Here is a 15,760-nt window from a genome sequence, read left to right on the forward strand (position 1 = left end):
TGACCAGTTTACAGAGGAGTATAGAGTGCAGTGATGTGTCCTATAAGGAGCATTGGTGGCAAATCTGATGGCCGAATGGTAAAGAACATCTAGCCGCTCGAGAGCACCCTTACCTGCTGATCTATAAATTATGTCTCCGTATTCTAGCATGGGTAGGATGGTCATCTGAATCAGGGTTAGTTTGGCAGCTGGGGTGAAAGAGGAGTGATTACGATAGAGCAAACCAAGTCTAGATTTAACTTTAGCCTGCAGCTTTGATATGTGCTGAGAGAAGGACAGTGTACTGTCTAGCCAAACTCCCAAGTACTTGTATGAGGTGACTACCTCAAGCACTAAACCCTCAGAGGTATTAATCACACCTGTGGGGAGAGGGGCATTCTTCTTACCAAACCACATTACCTTTGTTTTGGAGGTGTTCAGAACAAGGTTACGGGTAAAGAAAGCTTGTTGGACACTTAAGAAAGCTTTGTTGTAGAGCATTTAACACAAAATCCGGGGAGGGGCCAGACTGTATCATCTGCATATAAATGTATGAGAGAGCTTCCTACTGCCTGAGCTATGTTGTTGATGTAAATTGAGAAGAGCGTGGGGCCTAGGATTGAGCCTTGGGGTACTGAAACAGCAGATTTTCGGACTTTATACACTGCACTCTTGGAGAGAGGTAGTTAGCAAACCAGGCCAAAGACCCCTCAGAGACACCAATATTCCTTAGCCGGCCCACAAGAATGGAATGGTCTACCGTGTCAAAAGCTTTGGCCAAGTCAATAAAAATAGCATCACAACATTGCTTAGAATCAAGGGCAATGGTGACATCATTGAGGACCTTTAAGGTTGCACTGACACATACATAACCTGAGCGGAAACCAGATTGCATATTTTATTTTTATTTTTTATTTCACCTTTATTTAACCAAGTAAGCTAGTTGAGAACAAGTTCTTATTTACAACTGCGACCTGGCCAAGATAAAGCAAAGCAGTGCAACACAAACAACAACACAGAGTTACACATGGAATAAACAAGCGTACAGTCAATAACACAATAGAAAAAAGAAAGTCTATATACAGTGTGTGCAAATGGCGTGAGGAGGTAGGCAATAAATAGGCCATAGTAGTGAGGTAATTATAATTTAGCAGTGATAAATGGATAATGGAGTGATAAATTAGCAGATGATGATGTGCAAGTAGAGATACTGGTGTGCAAAAGAGCAGAAAAGTAAAGAAAAACAATATAGGGTTGAGGTAAGTAGATTGGGTGGGCTATTTACAGATGGACTATGTACAGCTGCAGCGATCGGTTAGCTGCTCAGATAGCTGATGTTTAAAGTTAGTGAATGAAATATAAATCTCCAGCTTCAGCGATTTTTGCAGTTCGTTCCAGTCATTGGCAGCATAGAACTGGAAGGAAAGGCGGCCAAAGTAGGTGTTGGCTTTGGGGATGACCCGTGCGATATACCTGCTGGAGCGCGTGCTACGGGTGGGTGTTGTTATCGTGACCAGTGAGCTGAGATAAGGCGGAGCTTAACCTAGCATAGACTTATAGATGACCTGGAGCCAGTGGGTCTGGCGATGAATATGTAGCGAGGGCCAGCTGACTAGAGCATACAGGTCGCTGTGGTGGGTGGTATAAAGGGCTTTGGTGACAAAACGGATGGCACTGTGATAGACTGCATCCAGTTTGCTGAGTAGAGTATTGGAAGCTATTTTGTAGATGACATCGCCGAAGTCGGGGATTGGTAGGATAGTCAGTTTTACAAGGGTAAGTTTGGCGGCGTGAGTGAAGGAGGCTTTGTTTGCGAAATAGAAAGCCAATTCTAGATTTGATTTTGGATTGGAGATGTTTAATATGAGTCTGGAAGGAGAGTATAGTCTAGCCAGCCACCTAGATATGTGTAGTTGTCCACATATTCTAGGTCAGAACTGTCCAGGGTAGTGATGCTTGTCGGGCGGGCGGGTGCGGGCAGCGAACGGTTGAAAAGCATGCATTTGGTTTTACTGCGGTTTAAGAGCACTTGGAGGCCACAGAAGGAGTGTTGTATGGCATTGAAACTTGTTTGGAGGTTAGTTAACACAGTGTCCGAAGAAGGGCCAGATGTATACAGAATGGTGTCGTCTGCGTAGAGGTCGATCACCCGCAGCAAGAGCGACATCATTGATATATACAGAGAAAAGAGTCAGCCCAAGAATTGAACCCTGCGGCACCCCCATAGAGACTGCCAGAGGTCCGGACAACAGGCCTTCCGATTTGACACACTGAACTCTGTCTGCGAGGTAGTTGGTGAACCAGGCGAGGCAATCATTTGAGAAACCAAGTCTATTGAGTCTGCCGATAAGAATACGATGATTGACAGAGTCGAAAGCCTTGGCCAGGTCGATGAAGACGGCTGCACAGTACTGTCTTTTATCGATGGCGGTTATGATATCATTTAGTACCTTGAGCGTGGCTGAGTTGCACCCGTGACCAGCTCGGAAACCGGATTGCACAGCAGAGAAGGTACGGTGGGATTGGAAATGGTCATAGTGATCTGTTTATTAACTTGGCTTTCGAAGACTTTAGAGAGGCAGGGCAGGATGGATATAGGTCTAGAACAGTTTGGGTCTAGAGTGTCACCCCCATTGAAGAGGGGGATGACCGTGGTAGCTTTCCAATCTTTAGGGATCTCGGACGATACGAAAGAGAATTTGAACAGACTGGTAATAGGGGTTGCAACAATGAAGAGGGGGAAGACCGCGGTAGCTTTCCAATCTTTAGGGATCTCGGACGATACGAAAGAGAAGTTGAACAGACTGGTAATAGGTGTTGCAACGATGGCGGATTTGTAGCGGGGCAGGGGGAAATGAGGGAGAAGCATCGGGGATAGTCGCATTAAAAGCGGTGGGAGATGAAGAAATGTTGGACGGGCAAGGAGGCATGGCTGAGTCAAATAGGAATCCTGACTTAAGGAAGTGGTGATTAAAGAGCTCAGCCATGTGCTTCTTGTCAGTAACAACCACATCATCAACTTTAAGGGACATGGGCAGCTGTGAGGAGGAGGGTTTATTCTCCAGGTCTTTAACCGTTTTCCAGAACTTCTTGGGGTTAGACCCACAGAGAGAGAATGCTCCTTAAAGTAACTAACTTTGGCCTTCCGGATAGCCTGAGTGCACTTATTTCTCATTTGCCTGAATGAGAGCCAGTCAGCCAAATGCAATTCTTGAGGTGGAGTAACTTTGCAAGATCACGGTCGAACCAGGGGCTGAACCTGTTTTTAATTCTAATTTTCTTTATGGGGGTGTGTTTGTTAACAATACCACTGAAAATATCAAAAAAAGAAGGTCCAAGAATTTTCGACAGAGGGGATCAAGCTGATTCTATACCATTTTACAGAGGCCAGTTCATGAAGGAAGGCTTGCTCATTAAAGTTTTTTAGAAAGCGTCTATGACAAATCAGGAAAGGTCGTTTCACTGAGCAGCCATTACGAACATCTGATAGGCCAAAATGGAAACCTGGGTAAAGCTTGGGTTAGGTGGAGACTGAGAGTAGTAGAATATCACACAATAAAGTTATCTGTGGCTTAATGTTCTATTGATAGAAAATATAATGAAGAGAAACTATTATGAATACTTTTTTTTACAATCCAGTTATTTTCAGCTAATTAAAAATACCATAAAAACACTGGATATTGGTCAATATAACCACAGACGATGCAATCTCTATTGCACTCCAGACTGCCCTTTCACACCTGGACTAAAGGAACACCAATGTGAGAATGCTATTCATTGACTACAGCTCAGCGTTCAACACCATAGTGCCCTCAATGCCCATCACTAAGCTAAGGACCCTGGGACTAAACACCTCCCTCTGCAACTGGATCCTGGACTTCCTGACGGGCCGCCCCCCAGGTGGGAAGGGTAGGTAACAACACATCCGCCACGCTGATCCTCAACACGGGTGCCCCTCAGGGGTGCGTGCTCAGTCCCCTCCTGTACTCCCTGTTCACTCATGACTGCACGGCCAGGCAAGACTCCAACATCATCATTAAGTTTGCTGATGACACAACAGTGGTAGGCCTGATCACAGACAACAATGAGACAGCCTATAGGGAGGAGGCTAGAGACCTGACCGTGTGGTGCCAGGACAACAACCTCTCAATGTGATCAAGAGAAAGGAGATGATTGTGGATTACAGGAAAAGCACGCCCCCATTCTCATCGACGGGGCTGTAGTGGAACAGGTTGAGAGCTTCAAGTTCCTTGGCGTCCACATCACCAACAAACTAACATGGTCCAAGCACACCAAGACAGTCGTGAAGAGGGCACGACAAAATCTATTCCCTCTCAGGAGACTGAAAAGATTTGGCATGGGTCCTCAGATCCTCAAAAGATTTTACAGCTGCACCATTGAGAGCATCCTGACGGTTGCATCACTGCCTGGTATGGCAACTGCTCTGCCTCCGACTGCAATGCACTACAGAGGGTAGTGCGTACGGCCCAGTACATCACCGGGGCCAAGCTTCCTGCCATCCAGGACCTCTATACCAGGCGGTGTCAGAGACTCCAGAGACTCCAGCCACCCTAGTCATAGACTGCTCTCTCTGCTACCGCACGGCAAGCGTTACCGGAGCGCCAAGTCTAGGTCCAAGAGGCTTCTAAGCAGCTTCTACCCCCATGCCATAAGACTCCTGAACATCTAATCAAATGGCTACCCAGACTATTTGCTTCCCCCCCCCCCCCCCCCCCACGCTGTTGCTACTCTCTTATTATCGATGCATAGACATTTTAATAACTCTACCTACATGTACATATTACCTCAATTACCTCGACACTGACGCACCCGCACATTGACTCTGTACCGGTACCCCCTGTATATAGCTCTGCTGTTGTTATTTATTGCTGCTCTTTAAATATTTGTTATTCTTATCTCTTACTTTTTTTAGGTATTTTCTTAAAACTGCATTGTTGGTTAAGGACTTGTAAGTAAAAATGTCACCTGTTGTACTCGGCGCATGTGACATATAACATTTGATTTGATTTGAATATAATACAATGAATCTAAATGGGGTGGTCTACAATCCGAAAGGTGTCTTACAGCACTAGTAAAATCCTTAAGGATAATAACCCTATTCAAATAGGCCTACGTGTGAAGTTCAAGTAGATAAACATTGTAGTAGGGTTACTAGAAAACAAACAAGAACAGTTAATCCCATTTCAGTACATCTATTATTATTTGCAACTCAAAGTCCATGCGGTCTATAATAATATTAAATGGCAGAGGTTAATGCCAGTCTAATAAATGTTATATTTTCCAATTCTTTAAAAGCAGGCTGTAGGGTTGTCTGCAGACAAGCATTTCAGCGAACACTAATTTGCTTCGAACACCCACGACAGGAATGTCACCACAAGTCAAAGGTGAAACCAACACAAAGTACAGTGTGAGGAGAGGAATGAGCCCTGAGCATTATTTTCTTTCAGCCATCACCAATTATAAACACAGCTTTTGCCAATTTCTAGCGCCTTCTTCAGGTTTGACATTTAAATTGTCAACCCACTTAATACTGCCGTCTCCTGAAGGAAGCTCCCTGCTGACAGAGACCCGGTAACTACTGAGAGGTGGTTGGAAATCTGTAACATTATATGAGCTCTTTTTTTAAATAGAGAGAGAGAGTGTGTGTGTCTTGGTGTGTGTGTCTTGGTGTGTGTCTTGGTGTGTGTGTCTTGGTGTGTGTGTCTTTATGTGGTGTGTGTGTTTGTGGTGTGTGTGTGTGTGTGTGTGTGTGTGTGTGTGTGTGTGTGTGTGTGTGTGTGTGTGTGTGTGTGTGTGTGTGTGTGTGTGTGTGTGTGTGTGTGTGTGTGTGTGTGTGTGTGTGTGTGTGTGGTGTGTGTGCTTGGTGTGTGTGTGTGTGCGTGCACATGTTTCATTATATTCTTCTAATGTGTAGAAGTTTATTTTGCAAAAAAGTCTCTGAAGTCCCCACAAGAGATCAGACATTAGCACAGGAAGATAAATAATATATGGGAAAGTGTTGTTCTTGACAACTGAAGCTTGCAATTCCAAAGAAAAGTACTACTTGCACTGTCTCCAAAAAGAGGCAGAGATGGAGGGTCTGGGGAGCAGTCTGTTATTTAGCTGTCTCCCAAATTAAAGCCATCTCTGCCAGCTAGCTCTCCTATTGGCTCACAGAACCTGACAGCCGCCAAGGCAGGGAAGGAAGACTGTGACTAATTGTGTCTGCTCTCCACAATCCAGAAAGTAAATACCAAGGAACACACATAAATATTCATAATAAGGCATACGGATTGACTCCCGCTCTTGAAAAATGTCCAAAGTGGTGCAACTGACAGGGAGCCTTTGTCAAAGGATAACATGATCATTAGATTCCAAACACCTACAGCTTCTGACTAAACAAATACTTTGAGGGAGAAAAAGCACACAATTGAATGCATATTATTGAACTCTCTGCAATAATATGAATATGTATTGATCATGTATATTTTAAACACTACAAAAATATAATGGGTTTTCAAATTGCTTGTGATTTTATGGTGTCCTTATCCACATTACATATCACCTATTTTAGGTGCATCTATAACAATTGTAGGAGATTTGTGCAGGTGTAGATCCATAGGGGGGGCATGTTCTGATGGGTGGCATTGTTTTATAGAACTGTTCCATCAAAAGGTTGGTTGCGTCTCAAATAGCACCCTATTTCCTAAGTAGTGTAGTATCGTAAGTGCATAGTTCCATAACCTTGATCACATACACTCTGGATTTTGTTTTGCAGTCTCTGCCATAATCTCCAAGGCCCAATTACTAGCAACCAGGTTCCCTTGTCTTACTGTGGCTAAACTAACCCAATTACAGTCATTCCCATCTCATTTTTAGACTTACGCTCTCGCTGTGGAGGCTCTTTGAGGGATAAACGTGACATATATATCTTGATGCCACTAAAATATAATATTGCATAAATGACAAGATTCTATAATATTCTCRTCTGTACTCAGGTTTACAGGATGTCCTTCCAGAATTCCTCCGGAACCGTTTTGTGGAGGCTGCTCTCAGCTACGTGGCATGCAACTCTGAGGGGGAGCTTTTGTGTCGTAACAATGACTGCTGGTGCCGCTGCTCTGCCAAGTTCCCTGATTGTAACTGCCCCTTGGCTGATATCAAAGTCATGGAGGAAAATCTGCACAAAAGCAAGGAATCCTGGACCAACTTCAACACTGAATTCATGGAATCAGGTGGGCTATTTGTTTGTTATTTGTTATTCATTTCCGTCAAGCTGTATTTGAAAGCTATTGGGAGGAGCAGGACACAGGTGTGCTATAAAATGCGCAAGATCAATAAAAAAAAACTAACCAGTTTTCCCAAAATGGCTACAACCATTTTGCTCAATATCAAACAGCTAGCTAATGCCGTGAATATGTACAACTAGATGTACTGGTGCCTCTCAGGCAGTTCAAGTTATTGATTGGGGACAACTTTACTGAAAAATGTGATCGTTTCTCTTGAGTGTGTTTGTAATCTTGTATAGTTGTATTTGTAAATTGTGAATATGCAGGGCTCCCTTGAAAAAGAGACATTGGTCTCAATGGGACTTAAATGTAAAAAAGAAAAACAGAAGAAGAAAAACAAGTGTAGTTTGACATTGGAGGCAGGTAGTGTTCCCCATTGCAATGTTTTCTCTAATGTCTATCTGCGAGAGGGCTTCTCTCCATCTGTTGGATTCTGTGTGATATAGAAAGTGCATACTGAGTGATGTTTTGAAAGCACAGGCATGCTCCCTTAATTTCCTGAACATCATTTTGACAATACCTGACTTAGCAATATCAGAGCACCTCTCGCATTAAATTGTTATAAGATGCTGCGTTGTTGACAGGCTACTGAAAGGAGGAATAAGTTCCTCATAATTGCAGCACATTCTTGTTCTGCTGACATTGTTTTTGTCTGAAGCCTAACTTAAGCAATTTGTCATGAAAATGAGCACATTGCCCCTTTCATTCTTTTAGATGGTTGAGTGTCAAAATAAGTAATGCGCAAAAAATATCATAAAAGGCACATGCACACACACACACACTCAAACACCTTAACCCAAGCTGAAAATGTATGATGTACAATACAGAGGGAGGAAGTGATCTAAGCACTAAGCATTTTTAATGGGGCAAAGTGTTTGTCTTTTCATGGCTCTCCACTTGCCACAGAGAGCAAAGCATCCAAGGCTCAGTGCGGCTGGTTAGAGTCTGGATGCGAGGTTGAGCTGCAGCAGTTCTAGTGAGATTAGTTGATAAATAATGTGACGAGGAAAAACTTGAAATTGGTGGGAAGTGCTGGCACATCAAGTATTTCGCCCAGCCAAGGAATGATCCAAACAGAGAGATAAATCCTGTCTCCGTCTCCAAAGCACCCCCAAATATCTTTAACTGTAGGCCTTCACTCATCAAAATGCATGTGGGTCTTTCTATAAACTAGCATAACAGTGAGGATTTCCTACACTGGACAACTTGTTACAGATGTCATTGACAATAATCTGCAAAAWWTTTTAATGTCATTACATTAAGATATAAGGGACGATAATGGCTACATTCAATAAAATTCATGAGTTGGTTTAAAACCTATGTTTAACCCTTTATCATGGTTGGTGTCTTGATGGATTTGTCCAAAATCATGTGACATAAAACATGACTTTTCTGTCCTTGTATTTATGGCTGTGTAAGTTGTCGTTATATCATATATGTGACGCGTATGTCGCGTGTCACTACTTCACAGGAGAGCCATTTGAACGTTTCTTGACAGAAATGCCTTCTGGAACATTTGAACTTTCATGTGCCTTAATAACAAACGTAATGCCATCTGTAAATACGAATAAAATTGTTCAATTATGACCCTAGTTGGTCAAAGATGAGTTCGGATTGGTCTGCCATGTAGCGCGCTTCTGTCTATTTGAGCTGGTCAGTATGTGTACAGTAGGTAATCCTGTCTAGTCCTGCATTGTAGAACTGTATAAGTATTGCTCTCCATTTTCTGAAGGACCGAGTTTTGAAATCAGTGGAATTAGAGTATGATAGATAAGGAGATGGTGAAAACACCTGTCTCCGGGTTAAGTATTCAAACTAAGGGCAACCATGGCATCTCCTTCAGAGGGAGAAGCGTCCATCCATGTAAGATAGTCTAGCTAGCTACATTTTCAGATATTAAACTTTTCTAATTTTGTCAGAAAGTCGTTTTCATTTCAAGTTAAAGAGAACTGTTAGATAGGGCTGGGCGATATGGCCAAAATATCATATCATGGTATTTTTCAAATTTTTGACGGTATGATGGTATTTGACTGTATTTTATGTTTTTGATTAATAAAAGTTCTAAATTTGCTTTATGAGTAGTGTGTGACCCTAGGGTGGCAACACATATATTCTAAATTATTTCAATGGGTCTTTCTTCATTGGGATTGTTTTATACTGTTCAATTCAACTTCAACCTAAAATAATTTCCTGCATTTCCATCAATTTCTGCATTTCCTGCACTCATTTGAGATAATTTCCACACTGCCATGATATGGGCAAAAATACTAGTCCTTATTTTTAACCAAATGTTGGAATTGTGATTTAGGTCACTTTTGGAATCGTGGAAATAGAATGTTTATTATAATTATATAGTTAGAATATAAATAATAGTGGGCACTTTGAATACAGTGTTGTTTGACATGACAACGAATGAAAATGCCATGGACGAGTTATTATGACAGGGTAGGAACCAAAGTGATGTTAAGTGTTTCCTAGGTGACCCTATAATCTTTGGCTACATTAAATCTTTCTTCATATAGCCAACATGCTTCGCCTATTCCTCTTTGATTTAGAAGATACTGTTGCACAAACAACATGCTGATTTAGGCCTCCACCAGCACTGCTATCAGGCTATATTAGCTAGCTACGTTTGCTCTGACTCAATACTTTTATTAGCTAGTTAGCTAGCCAGCCAGCTAACTAGCGATTAGCATTAGTGGCTAACACGATTTAGCTTAACTTGCTATGGAAATACATACTAGCTGTTTGCAGATGTAAGAATCACAAACTAATATTGTAATTATAGAACGCTTGTGGATTTATATTAAGATCAAACATTGTCATCAACATTGTTGCATGTGGTGCATTGACCATGCAGACTGAATGAGTGACAGGGGGTGGGACTAGGTCTGTGTGGAAAGAGAGAGAGAGCGGAGAGGGATGACTCAAGTAGCAGAGTAAATTATAAAAATGGACATTACACGCGGCATATCACATTTAACAAACCAAACATTAAAATAACGTTATAGAAGGTAAAGTAAAAACCCAAACCAGTCCGTGTATCAATATCGGTATATAGTAAAATACGGTATACCGCCCAGCCCTACTGTTAGCTAGCTAGCTAACATTAGCTGGCTGGCTCGCTAGCTATCTCTGTAGTAATATTATTAATATCTCACAGCCATTTTCTTTGCTAGTTAAAAAGTGTAATTCAATTGTTGAAAGCATTACAGTTGCAGTCACCAACGCTCTGGATAACATAAAAACAGCCTAACCAGCTCTGCTAGGGTGAGTAAAATGGTCAGTGAGCTGTTCTCTCATTTGTGTCTGGAAGTAACGTAAACTCACCCCATTCCGTACAAATGTGCGCAACCGCAACATTCAAACGAGGCTACATAGACAACTAATGGGACTGTAGCGACTGTGTTGACTTCAAAATCGGGGGTGTGATCTAGGTTTCTATTCAAGCGTCGATCGGCATGGTAATGGTTCTATAGTATTGGATAAAAGTTGAAAAAATTGACTCTCCGTTACATCTTGACGTGTCATGTCGTAACGTACAGCACGCATAAAGCAACTATTTCTGTCTTACAATCTCTCTCCACCAGATGTAGCACTTCTCTCATCATTTAAAAACAAGAAATGGACAGTGACGGGGGTAATGGGGGGATACCTAGTCATTTTTTGCGTCATCATTGCATGCGATCATCATTCTCAAAGCCGCTGTTTACTTCTAAGATCACTTTAGCACCGCCCAAGAAACCCGATTCAAATTCGACACAAACCTTCAAATAGGTATGTAATGACACATTATATCAACTCTTTATAGTGTTTTATTTACATTTTAGAGGTGATAAGGTGATAAGTTGGACAGATCGAGTGAAAAAAATTAGTTTTTTTGTGGAGAGCAACACTTATGCAGTTCTACTGCCACTTCAGTTGATGAGTGTTGTGCTACTCGTTTGCGGTAAAACCATGTGTGGTTATTATGAGGACGACAACATCTTAATGTTTGCTTCAACTTGACTTTCCACAGAAATCCTTTCCTAAAAAATGGAACCTGGTTTTTGGTCACTTTCTCATTATAAAAACAGCGATGATGAGATTCAAAGGTGAGATTAATGCTACCGCTAATCATGGCTTTATTATGTGTGCCAATATCGGCTACATAGGCTCCAGAAATATCGCTGTGCATGTCTATTTAGCAATCTATTTAGTCAGGCAATGTCAACATTATTCTCAAATATATTTAATGTAATAATAATTTCAATATCAATGCATTGGTAAGGTCTAAAAAAAGCATTTTTCTTAAAGTGGTTGTCAAATTTTTGGACACTTACATGCTTTTTGAGGTACTTGAAAATTATAATGAAGTGCTTGAAAAAGTCCCTGAAAGTTCTTGAATTTGACTTGCCAATGTCTGTATGAATCCTGCTGAAAGGATGTATAGTCCTAAGCCTATAGGTGGAGTTATGGGAAATTTGCATATATTCACTTTTATTCCTCTAAGTGCACATGTGGAACTGAATGAAAATCCTTTTTATTTTTGTTTGAATCCAATTTAAAAAATGTATCCCAATGTTACACATTGGCCCCATTATTTATAGAAAGACCCATATCTCCTTTGAGCAGATGAAATGGCTAACTCCAGAGGACTAGGCCAGCCAAGGCAAAGCCTGACTAGAATTATATTTACTCCAGTCATGTATTTTTCATTGTCAGAAAACTAGATGGCTTGGGAATCTGGTAATAATAGGGCCTTTAGTATAAACTGTTATTGCAACTTCTTCGGGATTGGTGTCTCTTCCATGGGACGGTTGAGCTAACGTAGGCTAATGCAATTAGCATGAGGTGGGAACATTTCCCAGGACATAGACATATATGATATTGGCAGAAAGCTTAAATTCTTGTTAATCTAACTACACTGTCCAATTTACAGTAGCTATTACAGTGAAATAATACCATGCTGTTGTTTGAGGAGAGTGCACAGTTTTGAACATGGTAAGTTATTAATAAACAAATTAGGCATATTTGGGAATGCAATGAGAAATGCAATGCATATTGAGAAATGCAATGGTTCATTCGATCAGTCTAAAACTTTGCACATACACTGCTGCCATCTAGTGGCCAAAATCTAAATTGCAGCTGGGCTGGAATAATACAAAAGAAAGGTTGTTTTTTTCTTTGTATTATCTTTTACCAAATCTATTGTGTTATATTCCTCTACATTCCTTTCACATATCCGCAAACTTCAAAGTGTTTCCTTTCAAATGGTACCAATAATATGCATATCCTTGCTTCTGGGCCTGAGTTATAGGCAGTTAGATTTGTGTATGTAATTGTAGGCGAAAATTGGGGGGAAAAGGGTGGTTTAAGGCTCTGGCAATACAACAAAGACTTGATTGTTTACGTTTAAAAATGCATTGATTGCTGTGACATAATGTTTACACTACAGTACATACTGTATGGACCTTTTTAACATTGAGTTATACTTATGAACACACAATACTAATTCAAGTAGGAATTGCAAGACTGTAGCCTAATACTTATGTACCACTGCGGACAGTAGTCATTTTCCAAATTAGTTCCTGCTGTTTTGTTGAGCACAATCATTGAAATGGCTCAGAAAGCCAATGTCACAGGACATCAGGTTGTAATGAATGCATTCGTCAAGTTGAATGAACCTCCGAAGTAAACAAAGGTAGCAAACAAAGCTATGTCGATGTTGATTAAAAAATATAATAATAATAATAATAATAATAATTGAAGGACTAATGTTTCATATATGATGCCTCTCATTAGTGACGCAATTTCTACACAGATTTATATGACTGACAAAGCAAAACCAATTTCTCACGCTGGCACCCAGGCTACCCCTAATATTAGTTGTATAGTTGTATAGTCAAATGAGCTACACTTTACTGTATGTAAATCTGCAATGTACACACATTACATGAATCTTAACAGGTTTGTTTACCTTAGTGTAGATTTTTTTAATCTGTCAAAAATAATCTGTCAATACCTCTAACTACCATAATAAACAATGTGCAGAAGTGTAAAATCTGCCCATAAATGTCAAGTATTCTCTCAGTGTTAGATTTACTTTTCTTTCGTTATACAGTGCAAATCGCCTAATTGTCACAATGGTTCCATTATGTTAATTAAAACATGCCTTCAAGTAACAGTGAGTTGTTTGATACATGGTACCAACAACAAATAGTCTTGGCACTGCTTCACCATCAATGCCTGCCAGTTGAAATTCCACTGATTTCTTGCCCATTTCTGCATTTATTACCTCAAAAAAGCATGGACTGCGAGTGCTTAGATGTGGCACATACACAATTTGAATGCGACAGATTTGTACAAACATGAAAAAGACTTATCCAGAAATTGATTTCTTTGGTTCAATAGCTGGCAACTTCTCCCAACCTTTTTTTGTTATTTTCTTTTATTTATTCATAGGATTACATTTGGCAGTTAATTCATCCTGTCGGACGAACAAAACATCAGATTAACTCTAAAGGCGCCAACATATTTTTATCTTAAAAGCAGCAACGTAGGTCATTTTTGACCTCAATTGGTAATGATTGAGTCTGTCAAGTAGTGACACATTTCAATATATTAACTTTTTGTAACACAAGTTATTGGTTTTCATTCCCCAAAATAAGCATATATTTTAAGATTTTCACACATTTATAGTCAAATTTCATGTTTAAAATGTTATTTTTTTAATGTTTTTCATGTTTTGAACAGTTCATTTTATACATGTCACCCATAACAACTTGTGATGGACATTTGTCTGTTAATCATTAAAAGTGTTGTGTTTCTGTGATACTCAGAGGCTGAGAAATTCAGCTCATTAGAAGTACCGGTACGGGGGCCTCCCGAGTGGCTCAGCGGTCTAAGGCACTGCATCGCTGTGCTACAGGAGTTACTACAGACCTGGGTTCATTCCCGGACTGTGCCATGGCCGGGAGTCCCATAGGACGGCGCACAAATGGCCCAGTGTCGTCCTGTTTAGAGGAGAGTTTGGCCGGGGGGCCTTTACTTGGCTCATCGCACCCTAGCGACTCCTTGTGGTGGGCCGGTGCCTGTAGGCTGACCCAGGTAGCCAATTGGTGCAGCTGGCTTCCGGGTTAAGCTGGCAGGTGTTAAGGAGCACGGTTAGGAGGACACATGACTCCATCTTCACCTCACCCAAGCCCATTGGGGAGTTGCAGCGATGAGACAAGATCAAAAAGGGGGGTAGGTAAAAAGCAAAAAAAAGAAGGGAAAAAATAAGTACTGGTACGACCTAGCCACCAATGGAGCATTATAGGCGATAGATTTTGTGCTCTAACTTTGGAACGCTATGGGCTATCAACTCAACTTGGTATAGAGCCATTATTGGAATCTAAATATGTATTTACGTTTATATTTTCATTTTATTTTTTATAGTGGCTGCCAGGCCCCCCAGGGGCCAAATCTGGGGTGGCTCCATAGATTTACATCTATATCAATCAATCAAATGTATTTATAAAGGCCTTCTTACATCAGCTGATGTCACAAAGTGCTGTACAGAAACCCAGCCTAAAACCCCAAACATCAAGCAATGCAGGTGTAGAAGCATGGTGGCTAGGAAAAACTCCCTTAAAAGGCCAGAACCTTGGAAGAAACCTAGAGAGGAACCAGGCTATGAGGGGTGGCCAGTCCTCTTCTAGCTGTGCCGCGTGTAGATTATAACAGAACATGGCCAAGATGTTCAAATGTTCATAGATGACCAGCAGGGTCAAATAATAATAATCATAGTGGTTGTCGAGGGTGCCGACGATACCCCGGGACAGGGCCAAACAGGCAGGATATAACCCCATCCACTTTGCCAAAGCACATCCCCCACACCACTAGAGGGATATCTTCCGCCAAACCGGACAGGAAGATCACGTCAGTGACTCAACCCACTCAAGTGACGCACCCCTCCTAGGGACGGCATGGAAGGGCACCAGTAAGCCAGTGACTCAGCCCCTGCAATAGGGTTAGAGGCAGAGAATTCCAGTGGAGAGAGGGGAACCGGCCAGGCAGAGACAGCAAGGGCGGTTCGTTGCTCCAGTGCCTTTTCGTTCACCTTCACACTCCTGGGCCAGACTACACTCAATCATAGGACCTACTGAAGAGATGAGTCTTCATTAAAGACTTAAAGGTTGAGACTGAGTCTGTCTCTCACATAGGTAGGCAGACCATTCCATAAAAATGGAGCTCTATAGGAGCAAGCCCTGCCTCCAGCTGTTTGCTTAAAAATTCTAGGGACAGTAAGGGGGCCTGCGTCTTGTGACCGTAGCATACGTGTTTGTATGTACAGCAGGACCAAATCGGAAAGATAGGTAGGAGCAAGCCCATGTAATGCTTTGTAGGTTAGCAGTAAAACCTTGAAATCAGCCCTCGCCTTAACAGGAAGCCAGTGTAGAGAAGCTAGCACTGGAGTAATATGATCACATTTTTGGGTTCTAGTCAAGATTCTAGCAGCCGTGTTTAGC

The 15,760-nt window shown here is 41.4% G+C and overlaps 1 protein-coding gene across 1 annotated transcript in view; it reads left to right on the plus strand.

Annotated features, from left to right (window-relative positions):
* The window catches only part of brinp2 (bone morphogenetic protein/retinoic acid inducible neural-specific 2), a 135,527-nt gene that overhangs the window by 86,169 nt on the left and 33,598 nt on the right, over window positions 1-15,760 (plus strand). The window contains exon 6 of the mRNA XM_024010462.2: window positions 6,978-7,214. Within this exon, the coding sequence (XP_023866230.1) occupies window positions 6,978-7,214 (237 nt within the window). The remainder of the gene's footprint in view (window positions 1-6,977; window positions 7,215-15,760) is intronic.

This window comes from Salvelinus sp. IW2-2015, linkage group LG19, assembly GCF_002910315.2.
Source record: "Salvelinus sp. IW2-2015 linkage group LG19, ASM291031v2, whole genome shotgun sequence".
Classification (NCBI taxonomy): Eukaryota; Metazoa; Chordata; class Actinopteri; order Salmoniformes; family Salmonidae; genus Salvelinus; species Salvelinus sp. IW2-2015.